General features: G+C 42.0%; 2 protein-coding genes and 1 long non-coding RNA gene across 3 annotated transcripts; 1 reads left to right on the top strand and 2 right to left on the bottom strand.

Annotated features, from left to right (window-relative positions):
• Positions 1-1,763: 1,763 nt before the first annotated feature.
• pld6 (phospholipase D family, member 6) lies at positions 1,764-5,917 on the bottom strand (the record flags this gene model as incomplete). The annotated part of the gene is made up of 4 exons (XM_080441570.1): positions 5,890-5,917; positions 4,371-4,559; positions 3,644-3,873; positions 1,764-1,996 (listed from the first exon to the last, which is right to left on the bottom strand). The coding sequence occupies exons 2-4, from the start codon at positions 4,553-4,555 to the stop codon at positions 1,764-1,766; spliced, it is 648 nt and encodes a 215-aa protein (XP_080297696.1). The 5' UTR covers positions 4,556-4,559; positions 5,890-5,917.
• Positions 5,918-6,689: 772 nt separating this feature from the next.
• On the top strand, positions 6,690-10,950 carry LOC308075126 (transcription elongation factor 1 homolog). The gene is made up of 4 exons (XM_080414770.1): positions 6,690-6,733; positions 7,137-7,263; positions 7,912-7,982; positions 10,012-10,950. Exons 2-4 carry the CDS (start codon positions 7,148-7,150, stop codon positions 10,074-10,076), a joined length of 252 nt encoding a protein of 83 aa, XP_080270896.1. The 5' UTR covers positions 6,690-6,733; positions 7,137-7,147; the 3' UTR covers positions 10,077-10,950.
• LOC308075133 lies at positions 10,715-12,854 on the bottom strand. The gene is made up of 2 exons (XR_013932166.1): positions 10,934-12,854; positions 10,715-10,883 (listed from the first exon to the last, which is right to left on the bottom strand). It is a non-coding gene; the product is annotated as an uncharacterized lncRNA (long non-coding RNA).
• Positions 12,855-22,758: the final 9,904 nt, after the last annotated feature.

Raw genomic sequence — 22,758 nt, 5'->3', positions numbered from 1 at the left:
GAAAAAAGTACACAGTACCATCCACATATTGGCAGTTTATTAAAAATACTATGAACTGTAATCAAAATATCAAAACAAGCAAGGTGTATGCAACACTACCAGAAGGTAGATTTAACACAAACACTTCAACAACAAGCTGAAGAAAGGTTATTACGGAACAAATATACATTTTCACAACTTATAAAACGTCTCTTTTCTTTTTCCTGTTCAGTAGGCAAAAGTACAGGTGAATCCTAACGAGAACAACTTTATGTCAAAGTTGTTAAAAAAAAGTTAAGTATCATTTCAATGTATTCTCTCTTACACTGTAGCTCAAACTTGTGCTTTTGAGACACTGAAAATCAAACAATTCAAAACACAGGAATTATTCTTTAAAGGAGAATTCTGGACATTTTAAGTGTTATCTTTGATGTGTCGTTACTCACCTACCGACGTAAAAAGTGGCGTTGTTTTTTTCCAGAGATTCCCCTGTCGTAATTTTTTCAACCCCCTCCGTTGTCATAATGGGAGCGCGTGGCTTAGGGAAATTCGTCTATTATAACCGATGCAAAGTTATTTTTTTCTCTACTACTACTCATTGTAGAGTCTCATGATAGTCAAACATGCGCTGAAAGTTCCTGAGAGGCTACCGCTAACGCCGAACGATTTAACACTGGTTGCTTGTTTCTTTCCAGAACCTGGCAACTTGGTGTTGCCAGGTAGAGAAACAAGCAACCAGTGTTAAATCGTTCGGTGTTTGACATTATGACAACGGAGGGGGTTGAAAAAATGACGACAGGGGAATCTCTGGAAAAAAACAACGCCACTTTTTACGTCGGTAGGTGAGTAACGACACATCAAAGATAACACTTAAAATGTCCGGAATTCTCCTTTAACTGCAAAGCCAGGAGTCGCCGCTATATTTGATGTAGTCAAACATAAAACATTCAAGTATAATAAAAACTACAAATCCTTTAAAACTTTAGCTGACTGCTCATATGTATACCGGTACTGTGTGTGTGTTACGTTAACACTAAGGACTTTACGGAGTGCACTTTGTGGGGCGTTACATTGACTTACATTGCCTGAGGCACAATGAACTCAATCCTAGGCCGTCTGGTCATTGGTTCTAGACCAGCGGTTCCCAACCTTTACTGGCTCACCTGCCAGTGAGGAGCCCCCACCGGAAGGACCTAGAGCCTCCGTCCTACTCCTCCTGCCCAACGCTCCCTGCTGACAGGTGTCGCCCCATCCCTTAGGACTATACGTCCAGTGACAAATATCACCCTCTCCAGCCGGCTTCCCTCCCCCGAACACGGCCCAAATGTGTTCGTATAGACGCTCGACACGGATGCACCGTGGTGGATTCAAACCCCCAGACTCGGCGGTGGCGGGCAGGCACTTTACCACTGCGCCACCCGAGCGCCTTTTTAACATTCTTTTAATATTGTTATATTATCAAACTCTTATTGTTTTGCCAATGATTTGGGGGCCCACTTGCAGGTTGGGAACCACTGTTCTAGACCAGTGGTTCGGGACCCCCAGGGGGGTCCCCAGATGATAGTGAAGTGACACATTACTGCAACAAAAGCAATCAACAAACTATACTATAAAACATTGGCCAAATTGTCAAATAATATAAGAAAGAGACAGAGAAAAAGATGAAAATAGCCGATCTACAAGGATCGGCTATTTTCACAATATTTATCTGTGGACGGAGTAAATGGGGGGGTCGCGGCCTGAAAAGGTTGAGAACCACTGTTCTAGACGGTCATGCTGGTGGCTTAGCGGCGGGGGGTACAGTGTTTGACTGGGTCATTGAAGTCCCACAGCTTCTGGAACTCCTGGACGAAAGGTCGGACCAGGTCTGGTTCCTCGGTGATCAGGATGTTCTCCTTGTTGCTCTGAACAGCCGTCAGGGTCCAGTTGAGTGAGCCGGTGATGAGGCGTCGGCCGTCCACCACCGCAAACTTGTGGTGCATGTGCACGGCGTCGTAGTCCACTCGCACACAGATCCCTGACAAGGGGGGACAATAATCAAGTATTGTGTCAAGGAGGATTCATATAAATTCAACCACATGAACCCTAGCATCCTCATTCTGGACATGTTGTGTTATCATATTAATTCGGCAAAAATAGGTTAACTTTCAGCAGAAATAGCCGATCTACAAGCTCACAGCACGTCGCAACATGACTAAAGAGATTTGGTGTAGAGGGAAAAAAGGATCATCATCTTCATCATCTGGTACAGTACATGCACACAGTGCATGACAACTAAACTTGGTCCACAAAAGGCGTTTTATTTTTGATAGAACTAGTAAAGTAGATGTTCTGCTAACCTTGCATTTCCAAGTTATTTTTTTGTATTTTTTTTTAATGAAACTCAGTTACAGCTGACAGTGATTACTAAGCAGAAAATGTTTTAAAAGCTTGGGTCCAAGCCAAACCTTGAGTTTGAGCCAATGGTCTGTAAAGTAAGTGTGTGTGTGTGTGTGTGTGTGTGTGTGTGTGTGTGTGTGTGTGTGTGTGTGTGTGTGTGTGTGTGCGTGCGTGCGTGCGTGCGTGCGTGCGTGCGTGCGTGCGTGCGTGCGTGCGTGCGTGCGTGCGTGTGTTATATATACTGTAAAAAAGGATGGACCTTCCATAAGGAAGGGACTGCATACTCCAGAGAACAGAGATGGACAACCCACTACTGCATTAAGTGATTTATTATTACTCTCTCTATATATAGAGAGCTAATAAATCACTTAATGCAGAATATATATATATATATATAAATTAGTTGAAGATATTTCTGCATGGCATTTGCAAAGATAGGGATATAGAGATGAGGGAGAAGGTAATTTCTGCTTGCATCAAACAGATTCTTAGGGGGTTGCACAGTCACACAACTTCCTAATGTAATTTGCTTTCCCGTTGCCAATTTCTGAAGCAACAATATGGCTGTTATAATTAACTTAAAAGCAGAGAGGCAGTTGGAGAGAAAAGCACAGAGGAAGCGCATAAACAGAGCAAGACAGAGACATTTGCCTCAGAGTAAGATTAGACTGACTCATAGCAAGCTTGTAGTGGCAACTTCCCATGGACCAGTTCCCATAATTTCCCCCCTATTCATCAGTCAGAAGAGACATTCTGATGACACTCTTTGAAACCAAACAGAATGAGCACCTTTTGATGAGTAATGCTACGCAGATATGATGTGTTGTTGTGAGCTTGTACATCTATATATTTCTATTGTATATCATCTATTTCCGTGCGCGACACCGCCATACGACAAAGTATAAATCAGGCTTAAGAAGACCAGTCTTCCTCTGCATTTCAGGTGGAATCGGTGCCTAATTATTTGACAAAAAAAGCCTACAGTAGCTCTATATAAAAATTGCAGCTCATGTGTCAAGCCTTGGGTCTGAAAGCATGAAGTCTCAAGCAAAAGGTGAGATGAGTCATTACCTGTTAGGACACATAACCCACTCACTGCCACTAAGCCATATACTTTGTTGTACGACGAATAGTGAAAATTGCCCATGTACAAGCTCACAACATCTGTCCTGGTAACTATTTTAGACAATTTGGTAAAAGTTGCATTTTCACCTGTAATGACATGCCCAAAATAGGGATGCCTATCCCACATTGAAAGCATTGCTGTTTGTTTGTGCGTACCTACCTGCTCTACGGAGTACCCCTATCATGGAGCCAGTCATGTTGGTGAACTCCTGATCTGTCAGGACGCGAATGGTTAGGCCCCTTTTATGCAGCGATAGTACCGCCTGACACAGGTCCATGTTGGAAAATGCAAACACGCACAAGTCAAGAGTGGAGGAGGCCGACAGAACGTGACGAAGAAGACGAGAGAATGAAGTCTCTACGCCATGGGGCAAGGAACAAGAACAGCGACTGTGGACAGAGAGGGACAGAGAGCAAAGCCCAATTTATTTGCCATCGCAATGGTGTCAGTGTCACTCATCAAAAATAACTGGTTTATGACCAGGGACACTGTTGCTTGACGGAATATACTGTAAATCAGGCTTAATAAGGCTAGTTAGCTGCATCACACAGTGATATATATAGCCCATGAGCCCTATTCATAGTTCTCTTGGTTAAATTATGCTCACTGACTTATCGTTGTAAAGCTGGTTATCATGAACTATTCTAGCAACAATCTGACTGTGGCTGTTGTACATTAAGGTAGCACCAATGATCTTGTAATGCTTTCACTTTTGACCAAATGTTTTGTGTTCTTATGCTCAAATAGCCATAAAAAGAATTATTTGAGGGCAGGGCTACAGTAGGAGTTATATTAAAGCTGAAAACACACAATTTAACAATGATATAATCAAACAAAACCCTACATAGTTTCCCCAATGCACAGAAAGACACCATGGTACACTTACTATTGTGCATGTGGGATGAGGATGTGCTTCACACAGGCAGGCTCACTGGGGAAGAAGAGGGCCTCATTCAGGGGTCTCACTCTAGCAGGCCGGAGGCGGCGGAGGAACCAACCCAGAAACTCTGAGCTGAGACCGAGGGCGATGGCCCCCAGGCCCAATACCTTCACTGTCTGGACCAGGGACATCTGACTGAGAGGAGAGCACAGGTACAACATAGGTCAGTGGTTCTTAAAGTGTACCCTGCAAAAGGAGGAACAGTTTAGCCACTTTAACAGTATATTTTCAGCTATTTGAAAATAGCCTATGTACCATTCTCTTTAGTATCATGGTCAGCATCATGGTCAGCATCGCGGTCAGTATCATGTCAGTATCATGTCAGTATCATGCAGTATCAAGTCAGAATCATGTCAGTATCATGGTCAGTATCATGTCAGTATCATGGTCAGTATCATGTCAGTATCATGTCAGTATCATGCAGTATCAAGTCAGAATCATGTCAGTATCATGGTCAGTATCATGTCAGTATCATGGTCAGTATCATGTCAGTATCATGTCAGTATCATGCAGTATCAAGTCAGAATCATGTCAGTATCATGGTCAGTATCATGTCAGTATCATGGTCAGTATCATGTCAGTATCATGTCAGTATCACTTGTCACTTGTCAGTATCATATCATATTATCTGACTTCTGCCGCCACCATTACCACTTTTTGTTTGATTGAAAGAGGGATAGCCAAGAGGGATAGCCTGGATGACAAATTTTGCCATTACATCAATCCAATTTCATTTGAGAGCGGGTACTGTGATTGGTTTCCTTCAGTGAAGAACACATTGTGTTTTAGAAAAAAATAAGAAAAAAAGCAGACTTAAAACGTATAAGTAACTAGCACTTCCTAGCAATGTATATTGGAGTAAAAAGTAAAATGTTTGTCTTTGAAACTACTTGAGTGAAAGTAATAAGTATCCAAAAAAAGTACAGATACTCCAAAAATGTACGTAAGTACAGTACTCAAGTAAACTTTATTTAATGTGTTACTTAATTTAACACAAATCGCCTTGGGGGTCCCACCCTAGGGCACAACATCTTTTCAGATGGGGGTCTGCAGGCAAATAGCCTACACTTCATATGAATTTGGGGCAATTGGGGGTCCTTGACACGAAAATGTTTGAGAACCACAGGTGGTCGAAAACCACGGTAAAAAAGAGACCTCTCACGTAAACTGACCAGGAAGGATTAAGATTTTCCATGTATTTAAAGTACACATACATTTTCACCAAGTCTTTATAAGCACTTTCACACAAAAATGCCTTTTCCACAAACCTTTCAGACACTCCCCTCCCTTGAAGGTGAAGAGTTTGAGGAAGATATTAAGACGACGGTTAAACATTTACTTACTTACTACCAACCCCGTCAAAAGCATCGTTTTTTTAAAAAGCATAGTTTAATTGCAATGGTTGAAGGTTTTGTTTTGTCGTGGTTAATAATAGCGTGCATTAGTTAATAAAACAACATATTACCTGAGCTGTTGTCGCCACCACGTGGAGACATGCTGCTGTTTGACTGGACTGACACCGTCGAATCGAAAATAGCAGATCTACAAGCTCACAACGCGTCGTATCGCCACGCGTTGTGAGCTTGTAGATCTGCTATTTTCGTGCCAGTGGTGCAGAGCCTGGTTTCCATTTTCTCACTCATTGGTCAGATCCGTTCTAGAGCCCGCCTACTGTATCCGGTAACTTACACTTACACATCTATTCACGTACAGTGCTCGTTTCCGTATCCGCTCTACGCCGGATATATATCCAAACTGAAAAGCCGAATTGATCCACAAGTCTACGTTAATCAACTTGACAGACGTTTCCTCAGAGCCAATAGACTGCGGAGAACAGCATCCTGTCGTCCAATCACGACGTGCAGATTGTAACAGGATTTGACAGAAGACGCTTCCAGTGTTGCCATGTAGGCTTCTTATAAGCGACTTTGGGCTTCTTTTCTGTAAAGTTGCTTGTGAATACTGGTAGTTGCAGGTTGGCTGTTTTTTGGGCTAAATTGTTTCTAAAGTGTAGTTGCTCATTTGCGCTTGCTTCCAATCTTTTTAATCTATTATTTAAACCAGTGGTTCTCAAGCATTTTCATGAAAATGTTTTGTGTTTCAAATATAATATTCAAAATATTCCACATTTTATTGCAAGAGTTTTTGAAAATAGCCAATGATGCAGGTTTAAAGTGCTCATGTGGCAAAGTTGCTTTTGGGCTTGTTTTCCTAGACCTGGTTGCTTATTTCTGTCACCAGATCTGGCAACACCGGTCACTTCCTCCGCCTCCTCTAAGTTGCCACAACGTGTGTTTTCCACACTGAAGGTAAACAAGTTATAAAACTTTATACATTTACACACAGCGGCCATTACGGTTCCACCATCACTGTGTAAAACGTGTTATTTAAACACACGCCACTGGACAGTTAGGCCCTTAACTCCTCCATAGTGGAAACGATTGATATTTTGGACTCGGAATTAATAAGCTAACCACCTAGCTACGTAGCTAATGCTTGATGTACACTCCGTCGTACGAAGGTGTCGCCCCCCACCCCCCTACAAGCTTACTGCAAAAAACTACAAAAACACTAATATATTAAAAAACACATGTGACCTAGTTTGTTTTACAATGTATCAGGTTACACACATTGTGTTCTACTCTTGAATAAGTGTGATTCATATAATTGTTTGTTTACAAGTGTTGTTGTTATTGTTTATTTACTGCACAGAGTCTGTCATCATGGGTCGCCGCAAGTCCAAGCGAAAGCCCCCTCCCAAGAAGAAGCTGACGGGGGACCTGGACACCCAGTTCACCTGTCCATTCTGTAACCACGAGAAGTCCTGTGATGTCAAGATGTAAGACACACAACCAACACGGTTACATTGTTTACATGTTCATTAATGCAGGGGTTCTCGACCTGTGGGTTGGGACCCCCACATGATTTGGGGGAGGGGGGGCAGAAAACTGAAGTGACAGTTTAAGGACTTTTAAGACCTCTTTAATACATAAAAATACAGTAATACATGTTGTGTGCTCTATAGACCCCCCGTGTGTCTGGAATAAAGTTTGAATTGAATTGAATCAAAAAGAAAGAATGAAAGAAAACAAAAAAGACCATTACTGCATCAAAAGTAATCCATAACATACCGCTACACTATAAAAACTGGTGAAACATTGGCCAAATTGTCAAATAATATAAGAAAGAGGCAAACATTGTCAAAATAGCTGATCTACAAGCTCACAACGCTTCTCAACGATCGGCTATTTTCACTATTTATCTGTGGAACCTAAATGGAATATCTGTGGAAAACTAAATGCCCCATCTCCTACAATTCCAAGTGCTTATCAGGGTGGGGGGTTCCCAGTTAAAATATGATTATATTGGGGGGTCACGGCTTGAAAAGTATGAGAACCACTGCTTTAATGTATTGCACATATTTTCTATTAGCTAAAGAAGTAGAGATTTTAGGTGAGTTTATATTGTTTGTCTCTTCTGTCAACAGGGAGAGAACCAGAAACACTGGGATAATATCCTGTACAGTCTGCTTGGAGGAGTTCCAGACACCCATTACCTGTATCCTATTCAGATGTGAAGACATATTCATGTGCCGATTACATAACATGTAACGTGATGAATAGAATATCTGATTTTCATTTCAGCAGCACTGTAGGAAAAAGGGTTGGCTGCGGCCTTGGAGCATCAATAAGAGACCCATAGACACTCTGTATCTTTACAAGTATTATGTGCTATATCATTATCATTATGATTATTATTATTATAACCCAGTCTGCATTCAGTATTTTCTGGAATTTGATTGCAGTCTCCAAACTTACCGTAACCTTTAACTACACCAAACCCATGCCCACGGGTTGACACTAAGGTCTCAGAGGCACTTGCCCATCGGGCAAGTACAGGTCATGTTCTACTTGCCAAAAGCTCATGCCCACTTGCCCGAAAAGTTAAATAGTCCATTATAAAATGATGGTTACAATCTGTGCTTGTTGAACAAATTATTGTTAAATCCAATCTATAGTGGTGACAGTCACTTTGAAAAACCAGAATGAGTCCAAGTATCTAGTTGTAAAAAGGTAGCATTGTTCATCATGAATAGCCAATAATATTTAATGAAGACGGAATGCACTTGCCCGTCGGGCAACCTTGAAGCAAACTCCACTTGCCTGAACATTTCATTTACTTGCCACGGGCAGTCGGGCAACCGTTAGTGTCAACCCCTGATGCCTAAACCTAACAATACTGACAGTGCCTAATACTATCTAAAATTAGTTAATTTAACCCATACCTAAACGTAACAATAATTACAGTGCCTAACCCTATCTAAAATTAGTTAATTTAACCCATAATTATTACAATACTGAGAGGGCCTAACCCTAACTCAAATGAGCTAATTAAACCTATGCATGACTTAGCCATACTAACAATACCATTGCCTACTCTTAACTACAAGTAAATCCATGAACCTAATTAATTAAACCCTTGCTTGAACTTAACCATACTATCAATGCCTAACCTGAACTATATATAATTATAACCACAAAAACCTGCATAAATGTAGCTGAAGGAAATTGCCTTGACTGGGAATGGAAGCAAGGTTCCAATGTATTCTACTCGGGTGGTATTCGAAGCAGCATCCAATACTGTTCTTTCGGCGCATCTTACAGTGATTGACTGTCAAGTGCCGATATTTATTGACCTTTTACGGTCATGACAATATATCATTTTACACAAATTATTTGCCCATACTATTTGTTTGTTATTATTACAGAAATACATGGTTTCAATTGAAGAAAATACTGAAATGCAAACAGGGTCTATCATTGCTTCTCCAAGGCTGCAGCCAACCACTATAGCTGATGTATTTAGGCGTTTTAAAAGGTAGTTGTTTATTTTGGAGGATTTAGTCTGTAATATCATGACCATGTTGCCCCGGTAATCCTTTGATTCAACAGGTAACTGTTAATAAGGGATCAGAATCAACTTTATTGTCACATCACAGGACTGTCAGGTGTCAAGAAGTGGGTGAAGTAATTTTTTGTACAAGCTTAATTTGTATAAGCAGAATAGAACTAGAATGAAAGCACAAGGAAAACATGTCAAATATTCCTGATATGAGTAGAGTGGAAACATGTATATACAATACACACAAGCAGGTCAAGTATTCCATTGTCAATATTTTTCAGACAATAGTTTCTGTTTGTACCAGGATTTATCTGTCATTCATGAGAGAAAACTGTTAAATTCCACTTATTAGAGTTTTGATCTCTACTGCACATGGATTTTGGTGTCAGAGTTAAAGGATTTCTCAGGTTCTCTTATGTCAGCCTGTAATCAGTTCAATGTCTAACAAGCTTTTGATGCAGTCCGGTTGATGTGTGTTGAATGCTAACTCTTTGACCAAACCATCAAAAGAATTTCAACACAGCAAAATCGTGTTTTAATTAAACTCTGAAAGTGTAAAACTTGACCCTTATTGGTACATTTTTACACTTCAAAGAGTAAAAATAACACAGGATATTGCTGGTACACAGTAATCAGCAAGCATCACATTAGATTAATGCATTCTCCTTAACCCAGTGTTCATCAGATCTGTCAGAGGCTGTGGACGTGTACAGTGACTGGATAGATGCCTGTGAATCCGCCAACCAGTAGCCCTTGTTGGGGCCGAGGCCTAGCTGGAGGGGACAAGAACATGGAGGTGGCACAGAGGCCAATCATATGGGCCAAGCTGGTCGGAGTAGGGGTGCTGATTGTGGATCCTAATTTAACTCTTTAGAGAGTACAAATGTAACCAAATGGTTACATTTGTACTCCCTCAGAGTTACAAATGGCTAAATTTAACGTGGAGGATTTTACCGTGCAGTTTTTAAACGTGTTGCTGGATGGTCGGCTGAGATTCAAGTCTATAATCACAAAACAGCACTCCTGCTCAGCCTTGGAATGGTTCCGTCTTCCTTTTTGCATAAGGTCATCAGCTCAGACTTTTAGGTACAGCCCACACAGCAAAATCCTGAGAGTGTCAAAATGGTCCTGTAATGGTCCGTTTTGACACTTTCAGGGTTAAACGGAATGCTCAGGATTTTACTGTGTACTTGTGTACACAGTCCATTCTTCCCTTTTAATGTGCCCACAGATCCAGCAGAGTTGGCCGGGTGGAAAGAAATCTAGACCTCTCGCATATACCAAATAGATGTCTTTCCACCCTGATGTGAATAATCATTAGACTTTAAAGCTGCAATCCGTAACTTTTTTTTTGTCCTACCCGGGATTCAAACCCGGGTCTCCCTCACGAGAGGCCAAATTTGCCGCCAAGAGGCAACCCCTGCTTGTCCAGGGGAGATCATACAGTATTGCGTTTATGAGCTTCAGGCAGTACTTATCAACCAGCATGTGTTCTACCTCCAACCACTACAGATGTTGCTAGTAGACACACACTACCATGCAGATTGGTTAAAGTCCCTGTCCATATGTCCCATGGTGTGTGGAGAAAGGGAAAGTGGGTATCCCACAGAGAACATCCACCAAATGCACCACAACGAAAACAAAAAGCCAGTCACCACCTTGTTTTGTATTACTGAACATCCCTGCATACTGTACTTCATTGATATGAGTAGTGGTATGTATTGTGAATGGAGTTCTGGGTGTTGCATCTCAGTTGCATGCCCTACGACAGACCCGTTTGCAGTGAGTGTTGGTCTGAAGACCAGATTTTTAGCTGTAAAACGAAATGAATGCTTTCGATATATGCAGAGCACAAGAAACTACCTGAATAAGCTTAAAATAAGCTTTTATAAGCTTGAAAAAAGGGTTAGAGTTATGTTTGTCTGACTGGGTTTTTTAAAATAACATTTTATTCAATAAAATAAGTTCTGGATTGCAGCTTTAAACCACCATTTCTAGAAGTAGTTGATTTATTAGATAGGGAGAAATAGTTCCTCAAAATTATGTCGGGAGCTATTTCTGCCTGCAAATCATGGGTGACACTGCATCCATTCTGTATAAGAGACAGTCTGTCAAAATAGTTACAGAGTTAGAGTGACACAGCACTAGGGAACGAGTGAGTGTACATATTAAGACTTGATTTGTTATGAATTTTAATATACATCTGTCCCCGGTTATACAATCGCTAGACAAATATGGCTGCATTATCTAGTAAGAGTGCCTCTTCCATAGAATACTTTACCACATTGCAGTGGTAATGCTTGTGTAGTGCCAGAATTTCTAGAACCTTTTTTAACCACTTAAACCTTTTCTGGAACAGGGCCCACTTGAAAATCCTGAAAGCGTCCAGCATTGCGTTCTCAAAGCATATATTTATTTTTAACGATCAATCAATTTTAAATGGATTTTGATAAACACGTGCTTGTGTTCTGGCTTGGATCAACAGAACAGAATGTAGTAATTTCCTATTTATCAATTTCACAGCATTTGTCAAGGTTTCAGAGACAAAATACCATGACATTTTTTAACATTACTTTTGTTAAAACTATATATTATCATAAAAATCGTAGTATTTTGTCAATTATTTGGGGGCCCAATTGCAATACCATTGCGGCCCACAGGTTGGGAATTATTGTCTACTTTGTTGACCGGCGTCTCCCCAGGGTCTATACTTGGTCCTCTCCTTTTCTCCTCTGCACCAAATCTCTTCGCCAAAAATAGCCGGTCTCCAAGCATTGTGAGCTTTTGAGCATTCTGAGCTTGTAGATCTATTTTGGCCGAATCTTCGGCCTATCATGACATGCCCAGAACAGGGACGCCAGGGTACATGTGGTTAACATGGCATAGCCATGGCTGTATATTTATGCAATTCTAGACCTCCAGCTATGCAGATGATGCTGTGACACAGTCCAAGGTTGCAACATCCTGATGTAATGCAAGCTGTAGCTGACTTGGAACATATCCTTTCTTTCTCTCAGCAACGTCTTTAAGTGATGCAAAATTATATCAATCATCCCAGTGACACCTGGCATGATGGAATTTTTTTGAGTTGTAATTCTTTACATTAACGCTAATCCATTATTCACAGCATCAGGTCATTCCAATGGAGAGAAGGAAAAATGTGTTGTAAGAGATTGATGCTTATTTTTTTGTAGCATGTAGAAAAAAAGGGTGCAAATCAAATCAGGGTCTCAGAGGTAGTGATGCTCTACTATAATTAAATTACCCCCTGAACCTGCAGTGTTGAGTGTTTCCTCACACTGACAGCCATTAGTGTTGAATAATTCATTCACACAGAGCAAAAAACAAGTTTTGATACCTTTTATGAATTCTCTAAAAATAGGTGCAATTTGATTGCAGTATCAAGGGGTGATACAATACAGGCCTGAGATATCACTTTTTTCAGTGACATTGCCAATCCAAATTGATTGCCCTTTTTGAAGTTGTAATGTCTTTTATGCAAAAAAATGATAATAAAAATGTGTTTAGAAACCATTGAAGTGTTGTGTGTCGCATGAATAACGTCAGTGTCACCATGCCTCCAAAGCATTGTAGGCCACAAGGTGGTGGCAGATGGAATGACACAGTACAAGTGATAACATGCCATACAGAGAACCTACTAAAGAAGGAGAGAGTGCAGACAAAACCGAACAGTATTTGTATTCATATGGTCAAAATGATATGCTGTCCTAAAGGAAGTTTTAGAACGGTAAGCTAATTACTACTGGCTAATATGAAATCCACATTTTGTGTACGTTTAGTTCAACATGGATTTTCATTATTAAAATAAGTGCCATCTGTTGGTGATTACATTTATTATATTTTCAATATCCTACTATACTATTATCCTCCAGAAACTAATGCTATGAAGTGCTTGGAAAAAAACAGTACTGTACTTGTTCGGTAGTAAATTACATTACGGGAGATTATCACATAAATATAGTAACCTCTTGGCTATTTGATAAGGTGTAAAGCTAAAAAGTCTTGACTATTGCCTGGACATAGAGTGAAGAGCATAGAAGGAACCATCATTATTTCACTAGTGCAACAGATAGAAATCCTTTGTGTATCAATGTCAAAGACATGACGGTGTCGGTTTCAGTGTCTCATGTGGTCTCCTGTGGCATCTGTGACTGTGACACATTTCCAGGAGTCCGGCACCCATTTATTCCAGCGGAGCACAGGATGTAGCAAATCGTTACTGTCGGACAGAAACCTCATATCTCCATATTTCAACTTTTGGTGTTTTTTCATAAATTAATGCCCTACTTCATAGTACAAGAGTGTCGCACAACATATGTGAAAATAGCCTATCTATAGTATAAGCTCAGCACGTCGCACCACGATACGTTGTGTGTAGATCTATCCATCTTTGCTATTTTTGAACAATTTAAAAGTGAAAGGGGTTAAGTGTGTCTGTGGACTTTATAAATATTGAACCAATTAAAATGGTTAAGAACTAGTGACTAAATAACTGCATCCGTTTTTTCTTTGCCCCATTTCCCGTAAAGTAACCGTTTTGGACATACGAGATTTCCGCCCGACAGCGACAAAATCCTAAATGAAAGGAGACACAGTGTAGCAAGGCTAGGCACCCGGCAGGCTGAGTGATAATAGATGAGATGTGGAGTGCCTTGCATGGGCTCTCCACCGAGGGAGCATGTGTGCAACAGTGTATTATGTTTGATGATGGAACCCAGCTGGAGAGGTATTCACAATACCTTACAAAGAATGCTGGGGGGATGATTACAATGGGGAATGATTATCACTTAGTCTGTCCTCTACCTCCTTACCCGCATCCCCCCACAGACACATAAACACACATTCCCTGGGCCCTCTCTCTCTCTCCCTCCGTCTCTCTCTTCCATCTCTCACTCTTTCTCTGCTTTCCCATTCAGCACGCGAGGTCAAGTGTCACTCTGTCTCTGTTGTCAAGGTTGCCAATCACCCACACAGTGAGTGCGCAGCAACCGTTTCCGTGGAAACAGAGGGATTCGGTTGCTAGGCACCTGGAGCACAATAGTCATTTTGTTGCTTGGAAGCACACACAAATGCCTAACCATAAAACCATATAATCTGTATTGCCCATTCAACAAGTTTGCACAATGTCCATTAAAATTTGTATTAAGTACATGCTGTGCATATGAGAGACTTGATTGTGCAAACGTAGAGCATTATGGAATTGTAACAGAGGGTAATATATCTATTTGTGCTAAAAGACACCAAGAAATTGCAGACTCTGCAAGAGAGAGGGTTGATTTGTTGATTTACAACACTTGTAGCAATAATGCTAATGCACCAAAAATGTAATTTAATGCATTTTATTCCAGCACCTTTGGTACCTAGTTAATCAAGGCTTGACATCTGCGTAATACCGAGACCCACACTTCAACCTGATCAGACACAAACATTCATCATTCAGACTAAAAATAGTCCCCCATAAAATCAATCAATGCCTTATTTCCCCACTGGCATGCGGATCCAGTGAGGTACAGTTTGTTTATGTGCATGTGTGAGTGAGTGTCCACACACACACACACACACACACACACACACACACACACACACACACACACACACACACACACACACACACACACACACATGCACGCACACACTCACGCACGCACACACACCCGCACACAAACACAGTACACACATTTACTTATTTTCCTGCTGGTACTGTATACAGACTTAGTGATTCCCTACTGTAATGTAATAGGCGAATGTGTCTGCGCCTGTTGGTGTACCTTCAAGTGTAATATAGCCATTGGTGCAAGTATTGACATGTCTTCATGTGTTACTGTGTCTCATTGCTGATACGGGCATCACACTCACATGCAAGTCATCATCGACAGGAGGGTAAAGGTCCGTACACAGCAGGAGCGTTTATTACGTTCTTTCGAAACGAGGTTGATTTGTCCACCGCAAATTATATCATCCACCTGTATGAATGAGGCAATATTGTGTAATATTCGCTGACGCATTTTCTTATGGTTTATTCACATCGCTCCTGGTGTCTAAGGACTTTAAGAGGGATGGGTGAAGTTTTAACCACTTAAGCCCTATTTTCCAAAATAGCCCTAATTTCCCCTATTTTGGTAAATGCATGTACATCTTTAACGTAGAGTATTTGGTAAATGTACGTACATTCTTCACCTACAGTATTATGACATGCCCAAAATAGAGAAACCAGGTTGAAAGTGGTTAAGACTGTGCCCTTGGTGTTGAACTCACGTTTAGGAGCTGAGGACAAGGTGTGTGTGAAAGCCAGGCATAAAGTTATTTTCTCTCTTGAATGGGCTACTGCCTGAAAAAAAGACAATGTAATGAGGAATGTAAGGAATTAATATTTGCGTTAATCTCCTTTACCTAATACCCAGGGATTATCCTAACAAGTCTTCCACCTAAATGCATGAGTGTGAATCCAGCTGGCAACACCAACTCAGTTCCTCCACACGGGTGAAGAGCCTGATAAGGCCAATGTTAAGTGGCAAAGTGTTAAAACCTTTTCAGTGTCTGGAATTGATTTAACCATCTGCTTGGCATTGATTGCATTCTAAGTAGAAGTTTATTTTATTTATTTATTTTGATTATACAAAACAAGCCTTTCACTGAAGAGTGCTTTTGATCGTGAAAAAACAACAACTACGAGGGGTAAATTAAACATGCACATTTTCATGACTTCCTCAGTTTAGATATACAGGTACTATACTGTGTACTATGTTTTTTTGGCATTGTGGTCTATTGAGTAAAACGCAGTCCAGTGCAGTTGATAAAGCTTCCTCTCGACTACGCGTATTCTCAAGCAATAACATCCACATCTGTATTATCAACCCAAGAATACCCGTGGTCGAGACCGGAGCAAAGGGGCTAACCTCCTCCCCTCCATCCCTTCCTCTGTCCTTAGTGAACCAGTTGTGTCCGTGTCCTTTCCTCTCTCTGCATGTGCCTTTGTCAACATCACTCAAGAGTAAGGATGGGAAAAGGGGAGGAGGTCCATGAAGGAACAATCGGTAAGAACAGCACCTAGAAAAGATAGAAAACAAAAAGACAAATCTTTTAAAACGGCAACAGAATTGTGATATTGCGGGGATGTGATATTGTGGGAATTTATCCCCACTTTATGCCACAATGTGTGTCATTCCTGAAATTAGCAGAGCATTAGCTTATCACTTTAACCTGGCTTCCCTATTATTGGGCATGTCGTTATATGTGGAAATTGTCAAAAGATCATCAGACATCTTCAACAAATAGCAAAAATAGTAGATCTACATGTGTCGCATCGCTTGTAGATCGGCTATTTTCGTAACGTTTCTGGCCATTAAAAAATTAATTACCACAGGGCATAAGTGCACAATACAATAGACATTTACACACGCACACGCACACGCACACGCACACACACACACACACACACACACACACACACACACACACACACACACACACACACACACACAGACACACACACACCTGCAGCTCACTGTACATGTTTACCTGAGGCTTTGCATGTAAACAAACTGCATTGCCAGCAGACACCCGCCCCCCCCGCACCCCGGTATCAAACAAGCATTTAGCCAAGTGCTCAGGGAGAGGGCAGGCATGTCACTTTACATTACACTGCACTGAGGGGAGAGACTCATTAACAAACAGGTGTACCGCGCTCTCACCTCCTTCCTCTCCTATCCCCCATTATGCCGTTTACTATCCCTTTCCCATCTCTCCCTATTTCCCTTTGGCATCTCTCTCTCTCTCGCTCTCTATTTGACTCTTGATAGGCTTTGGTTTCTCCCTGGTGCAGCCTCTCTCTCTCTCTCTCTCTCTCTCTCTCTCTCTCTCTCTCTCTCTCTCTCTCTCTCGCTCTCTCTCTCTCTCTCTCTCTCTCTCTCTCTCTCTCTCTCTCTCCTCTCTCTTGCTGCCTCTCTAGGCCTGTCCCATGGAGAATAAGCCTGACTCCCCCCATGTCCACACTTGCCAATTAGAGACACAGTAGATGCCAATCAACAGCTGAGGAGGGAGGAGGAGAGGGGGGGTGGGAAAGGGGGGATGGGAAGATGAGGGAGGAGGAGGAGGAGGAGGAGGAGGAGGAGGAGGAGGAGGAGGAGGAAATGCATCAGTACCATGGACAGCTCCCTGTGGAAAAAGGCTGGTTTACAAACACGATTTGGCTCTCTCTCTCTTTCTTTCTTTCTTTCTCGTTATCTGCACAGTAAAATCCTCAGTGTCCATTTGACTCTGGGAGTGTGCAAATGTAACCACATGGTACATTTTAACCCCATTTGGTTACATTTGCACACTCCCAGAGTTACAGAATTGATAAATTAATGTATGTAGTCTTTCCTCTCCTCTCTCTCTCTCTCTCTCTCTCTCTCTCTCTCTCTCTCCCTCTCTCTCTCTCTCTCTCTCTCTCTCTCTCTCTCTCTCCCTCCCTCCCTCCCCGGTACTCTCATATCAGTTTGATCCTTTCAGACATACGATAAATCATGCATCACTTTCTGTATCAACTTACCAATCACTTGGCATTAGACAGACCGGAGCAGAGCCGGGGCTGTGATGCCCCAACGCAGGCCAGTCTGACACTACAGGAGATGCTTGTCTGCCTCTGTCAAATCTCTCACTAGCACTCATCCCCCAGCAGCTGTCCACTTCCTGGCCCTTCCTTCGCCATTGACAGGAAGTGCCAAAAAAAAAAAAAAAAAGACTAGCCAGGCTATCTCCTGTCGAGAAGAAGACACCCGACGCTCGATTCACTCATTAAACTACACTCCCCCTTAAGCCCAATTTATTCTCCACCATAAGGCCACGCCGCTCGCCAAAAAAGAACTGATTTGGTGACAAAATGTGACAAATTAGGCTTCAAGTCCGTCTCTCCTTCGCCACCCCTCGCCTCCATATCTAACAATTGTCCATCTCTGGACCGATGATGATGATGATGATGATGTTGATTGATTATTATCATGATGATGATGACAACAACTCAACTGGACATGTCTTCTCACAGAAGTGTGACGTCGGTGTCAGAGACCCCTAGTGTAAAAATAAACCCTGCTGCTGTCCTGTTCCACCAGCCCAGTGTGTCTACTGGCTCTGTACTGGTTGTCACTGGAACACATACTGGCTAATTGGAAACATATACCCAGGTGTCTCTTTTTTTTGAGGATCGCTATGTGAGAAAGCTAAACTGTCAGTTCTGACTCTGATGTGCTGGGCCTTGCGTTGTTATGGCCAGATCACTGTTCCTTTAACTCTGAGAGTGTATGAATGTAACATTACATTTGCACACTCTCAGAGATACAAATGGATATACTTACAATGAGGAATTGTGTATTCAATTCTTTTACCCAATTTCCAACGTGAACTTAAACAGTAACTCATTGAATATATTCGAGCCTTCACTCTCTATAACCTCTATAAAAAATGTAAATGTGAACCATATTGACCAGAAATGGAAATCTATTTTATGGACTGGACTGAATAAAAAAGTCAACTGATCTCAACCACACAGCTTTGAACGATGAGAAACTAAAGACACGGTCCGGTTCACATTTGAGTCACATACTGTATACTGTAACACAGCCTTTTCCAATTCCTTACCCTCTTTACTCTTAAGTTATTCAGCTGGTACTCAAACCCCTGGAGCCATGGGGGCAAAGATAAACCACGAAGGGAGACATGTTTAGCATGAAGGAGACAGAGAACGGCTGGACATAGGGGCTGTAGAGACATTACTGCTTAATTGCTTGGAACTAAAGGCGCTGCTGTGAAGATGTTTATTCTCATGCAACCTCAAATCTTTTTCCAGTCATTTGGCTGCTCTGTGAGGTCTAATAGTCATTACCCCAGACATAAAAATAGACAGCTTTATGGTACTCCTACAACAAATTCAGCCTGCAGTGCAATACAAAAAAAAAGAAAGAAATGTGTGTTAGGGCAAAACTTCCCATGACAAACTTACGAGACACTTTTAGTTTTCAATACAACTTGGGCCTGAAATCTATAGGTTCCTCTTGGCCTATACCAGCCAAGATACCAGACAACCTCTAAACCAGTGGATCTCAACCTTTTCAGGCCGTGACCCCCCCAAAATAATCATGTTTGAACTGGGGACCCCCCACCCTGACAAGCACTTGGAATTGTAGGAGTTGAGGCATTACATTTTGTTTGACTCGGTTCCACAGATGAATATTGTGAAAATGGCAGATCTACAAGCCTCGCTCACAACAACGCCTCTTTCTTATATGATTTGATAATTTGGCCAATGTTTGAGCAGATTTTATAGTATAGTTTGTTGATTACTTTTGATGCAGTAATGGTATTTTTTTTAGGTATTAAAAAGGTCTCAAAAGTCCTTAAATTGTCACTCCACTGTCACCTGGGGACCCCCCCTAAAAGCATGTGGGGACCCCCCCGGGGGTCCCGACCCACAGGTTGAGAACCACTGCTCTAAACCACTGTAAAATCGCAGATAGCCAGCACCTGTCTCCTACGTGACAGGCTTGGATATTAGGCTTTCTTTGTTTGTAAATACATCCGGTTGCACTAAACAAGGAGAACCCAGTTCAGTTCAGCCTGAGAGGCAAAACGTGGATTGAATCTTAACCCTCTCCTGACCATAAAGACCAAACTCGGTTTTATTTGTACCTTAATAATCTCCAATACCTACAGGCTTACAAAGGGACATGTAGAAACACTGGCCATTTTAAATGCGTGCAGCAGTAAATCTTCTCATTAAGTCATGTGATCAGCACTGATGGGACATTTCTTTATAGTTGGCAAAAAAATAATAAATCAAGCCAAAATTAAATCGATTGAGCTCTGCATGATCTCCTATAGAACCTATAAAAGACGGTGATCAGGCACTGGACTTACGGTCTAGATTTGTACATTTCATTTATACTTCATCAAATGTAATTTAAAAAAATCCAGGCTGGGTTAAAGCGCGTGGAGTAGCTGAAGTGGTGTATTATATAGCCCCATCAGCCATGGAGCTGCAATTGTATCCAAATCGCTTTTAATACTGTAAATAATAAACCAATTAAGATTGAACTTACCATTCATAACCCTGTCCATCTTTATGTGAGATGTGGTGAAGTCAGTCCATATGATGATGCCACACTGTATGATCCACGCGTTCTGTAAGAATAGAACGACGCTTTTGCCGGGAAACGCCCCCCATTCCTTTCTCTCTCTGGCGCGCTTCTCTTTCTTATGTGACAACCACTCCTTGATTTTTTTCCTCCTCTTTTTCTTTCTCCGACTGGGTGAGGGACGTATAGCTTCATCATGATTGCGTGTGTGTGTGTGTGTGTGTGTGTGTGTGTGTGTGTGTGTGTGTGTGTGTGTGTGTGTGTGTGTGTGTGTGCATCCCACCATGTATAAAAACTGCAGTCACTCACCTCGCTTCCCCTGACTGACTGACTGACTGAAGGAAGTCTTTTCCTTTTCATATACTGTACGTCCAGCCATCCCTGCAGTCAGAGCGGGTTGATCCTTGTTGCACAACAACATGCTCCGGATGGTGCGGTCCTATCCTCCTCCTGTCCAATGTCTATCACCCCATCAGAGCATCTCTGAGATGATCGGATGAGTCAGGCTGAATGGGACACGCTTTAATTGTAAGTATATAGGTCCTATATAGTGCCATTACTGATACCATATGGCTGCAACTGGCCACATCATGTGTCCACAGTAGTAGTCTTAACTAAGTTGTATTATTAACCACTTAAACCCTCTTTTCTCAGTAAAAACTGACCTGAGTTAGTGTACTTGGATTGTTTTTTGATCTACAAGTGCACGCGTTGTGAGCTTGTAGATCTGGATTTTCTTTTTGTGTGAATGCCCCCAGAATTGGCATTCAATAATGCATTAGGCTATGCCTGAGTGAGTGAGTGAGTGAGTGAGTGAGTGAGTGAGTGAGTGAGTGAGTTGGGGTCTCCTGGGACCCCCTCATTCGGCCCATGGTCTTCCTCGTCATGCTGATTGATGGTAATCCTCTGCTCATGTGGTGGTCTGTACAGGACCTATCCCATAAACCCAACTAGTTGTCTGGTGGTTAGCTGGGTGTTCATGAAGTAGCGTATCAAAATTATTTCCTCCTTCTGTTTTCTTCCTTGTCTTCTTCTTCTTTCTTTCTTTTGCAGTGAAACCCACAGAAAGAGAGAAGACGGATAGCGAACATTCAAAGCACAAGAGGGCTCTAGAATTTGCAGTGCAATAAAATCTGTAATGGTGTATTTCTTCAATATTCTCTCTCCCTCTTTCTGTATTGCTCCCCCCCTCTCTCTCTCTGTCTCTCAGTCTCCCTCCCCCCCCTCTCTCTCTCTCTCTCTCTCTCTCCCTCTCTCTCTCTCTCTCTCTCTCTCTCTCTCTCTCTCTCTCTCTCTCTCTCCCCCTCCCTCCCTCTCTCTCTCTGTCTCTCTGCCACACACACACACACACACACACACACACACACACACACACACACACACACACACACACACACACACACACACACACAATGTTAATGGCTGCATAATTGTCAGAGGCAGACCATTGAGCATAATATCAGGAGACTGCAGCAAGGCAAAGACCAATATTTGTAATTTACTATGACAGATAGTACAGTTTTATTACCCATGGGCTGCTGGTTTGTTTTGGGATGCGATAAACCACACACATACACACAATTGTTAATCCTTAGACTTCCACTCCCATATACTCTGCTCTGCTCTGTCTCTCTCTCTCTCTCTCTCTCTCTCGCTCTCTCTCTCTCTCTCTCTCTCTCTCTCTCTCTCACGCACGCACGCACGCACGCACGCACGCACGCACGCACGCACGCACGCACGCACGCACGCACGCACGCACGCACGCACGCACACACACACACACACACACACACACACACACACACACACACACACACACACACACACACACACACACACACACACACACACACACACACACACACACACACACACACACACACACACACACACACACACACACACACACACACACACACACACACACACACACACACAGTCTCTTCCTCTCTTGTTCTCAAAGGTTCTGTACCCAAAAGGTACATAACACACAGCTCTCCCTTTATTTCTCTTTCTCTTTCACCTTATAACCATACTGGCAGGGCTAACTTTGCTTATGTGTGATTATCTAACAATCAAACAACGCCTTCCTGTTTAACTTTGCATGACATTCCACATGGATGGTATTGGCATTGGATGGTATTGTGTGAGATGACAGTGAACCATGTAAGAGTAAACATCTCAAATGTGTCATAGTAGCAATAATTTACAATATTGGTTCTCAAACTTTTCAATTTCAAAGACCCCCAGTAAGGTATGCATTAGGCAAGGGACCCCATATCTCTGAGAGTGTACAAATGGAA

This window comes from Gymnoscopelus braueri (genome assembly GCF_963280865.1).
Source record: "Gymnoscopelus braueri genome assembly, chromosome: 2".
Classification (NCBI taxonomy): Eukaryota; Metazoa; Chordata; class Actinopteri; order Myctophiformes; family Myctophidae; genus Gymnoscopelus; species Gymnoscopelus braueri.
The sequence above is the reverse complement of the archived record's forward strand: the minus strand, read 5'-3'. Positions and strand labels throughout refer to the sequence as shown.